We start from the raw sequence: 1,208 nt of genomic DNA, 5'->3' as shown, positions 1-1,208 counted from the left end.
CTGTCCAAGGTGCGGTGAGGACGATGAATCTCTTGACCATCTTTTCCGCCACTGCGAGACATCGAAGGATTGCTGGAAGCTCATCCCTACCCCTGCAAAGTTCTACACATCTAATCACCTCCCGCTCACGCATTGGCTGGAGATGAACTGTGCCAGCAACTTCATGGGATCTTATAATTTAACGTGGTGTGTTCTCTTCCCCTACATCCTTTGGAGTATTTGGAAGGCCAGAAACCACCTTGTTTTCAGTAACCACAGGACTCCGCCTGATATCATCATAAAGCAAGCGCGGTCGGCGGCAGCAGAGGCGGTTCAGAATCTGCTTTGTCGAAATGGCCCGCTGAACGCAAGCCAAAACTGGGTGCAGTGGTCTCCGCCTCGCCCGGGAGTCGTAAAACTTAACTCCAATGGTGCCAAAAAAGCCGTGTCTGGGCTGGCCAGTGCTGGAGGGCTCTTTCGCGATCACTTGGGAGGATGGATGTCTGGCTTTGTCACCAGGTCCAACTAACTGCTTCATAGCTGAGCTCTGGGCTATTCGGGAAGGCCTTCGTATTGCAAGACAAAATGGGTTCCATAATTTGGAAGCGGAAACAGACTCGTTGGCCATTATTCATGTGCTCAAGAAGGATCTTGGAAATTCTCCTGAAGCAGACACTCTCATTTCTGACTGTAAGGTCTTGATTCAGACGTTCCACTCCTTCGATCTCAAACACGTGCTTCGGGAAGGGAACCAATGTGCCGATTTTCTTGCCAACATGGATCAGAATAGTCAGTGGGGTACTACGATTCTCTCTCAACCTCCCGAGGGGTTGAATCCGCTCTTGGCTCGCGACGCTAACAAAGTCGCCTTTAGTAGATTACGCTAGTTTTCCCAGGGCTTCGGCCCTTTATCCTACCAAAAAAAAATATTCCATCATTTGGTAAACCTTTTTATTTAAGAAAAAGGCCTAAAAGTGACTTATTCCCCTATAACAATATGTTTTATTTATGGAATAAGTCGGGAATAGAATGACATTTCCTTGAATATGTTCATTTAATTATTTTGTAAGTCATTTTAATATATTTCATAGAATTAGGTAATTCTTGAGTAGAATAACCTATTATTTTTTCAATGCAATAGAATAACCTGTTATGGTAATGCCTAAGTTTCCATTGATAATTTTTGTTATTTATTATAAATGCAGTATAAAATAATAATAATAATAATA

At 43.4% G+C, this 1,208-nt stretch overlaps 1 protein-coding gene across 1 annotated transcript; it reads left to right on the top strand.

The window, feature by feature from the left end:
• Positions 1-407: 407 nt before the first annotated feature.
• On the top strand, positions 408-866 carry LOC109150206. The gene has a single exon (XM_019298124.1). It carries the CDS (start codon positions 408-410, stop codon positions 864-866), a length of 459 nt encoding a protein of 152 aa, XP_019153669.1.
• Positions 867-1,208: the final 342 nt, after the last annotated feature.

The sequence above is a fragment of the Ipomoea nil genome, unplaced genomic scaffold (genome assembly GCF_001879475.1).
Source record: "Ipomoea nil cultivar Tokyo-kokei standard unplaced genomic scaffold, Asagao_1.1 scaffold2219, whole genome shotgun sequence".
NCBI lineage: Eukaryota > Viridiplantae > Streptophyta > Magnoliopsida > Solanales > Convolvulaceae > Ipomoea > Ipomoea nil.
The sequence above is the reverse complement of the archived record's forward strand: the minus strand, read 5'-3'. Positions and strand labels throughout refer to the sequence as shown.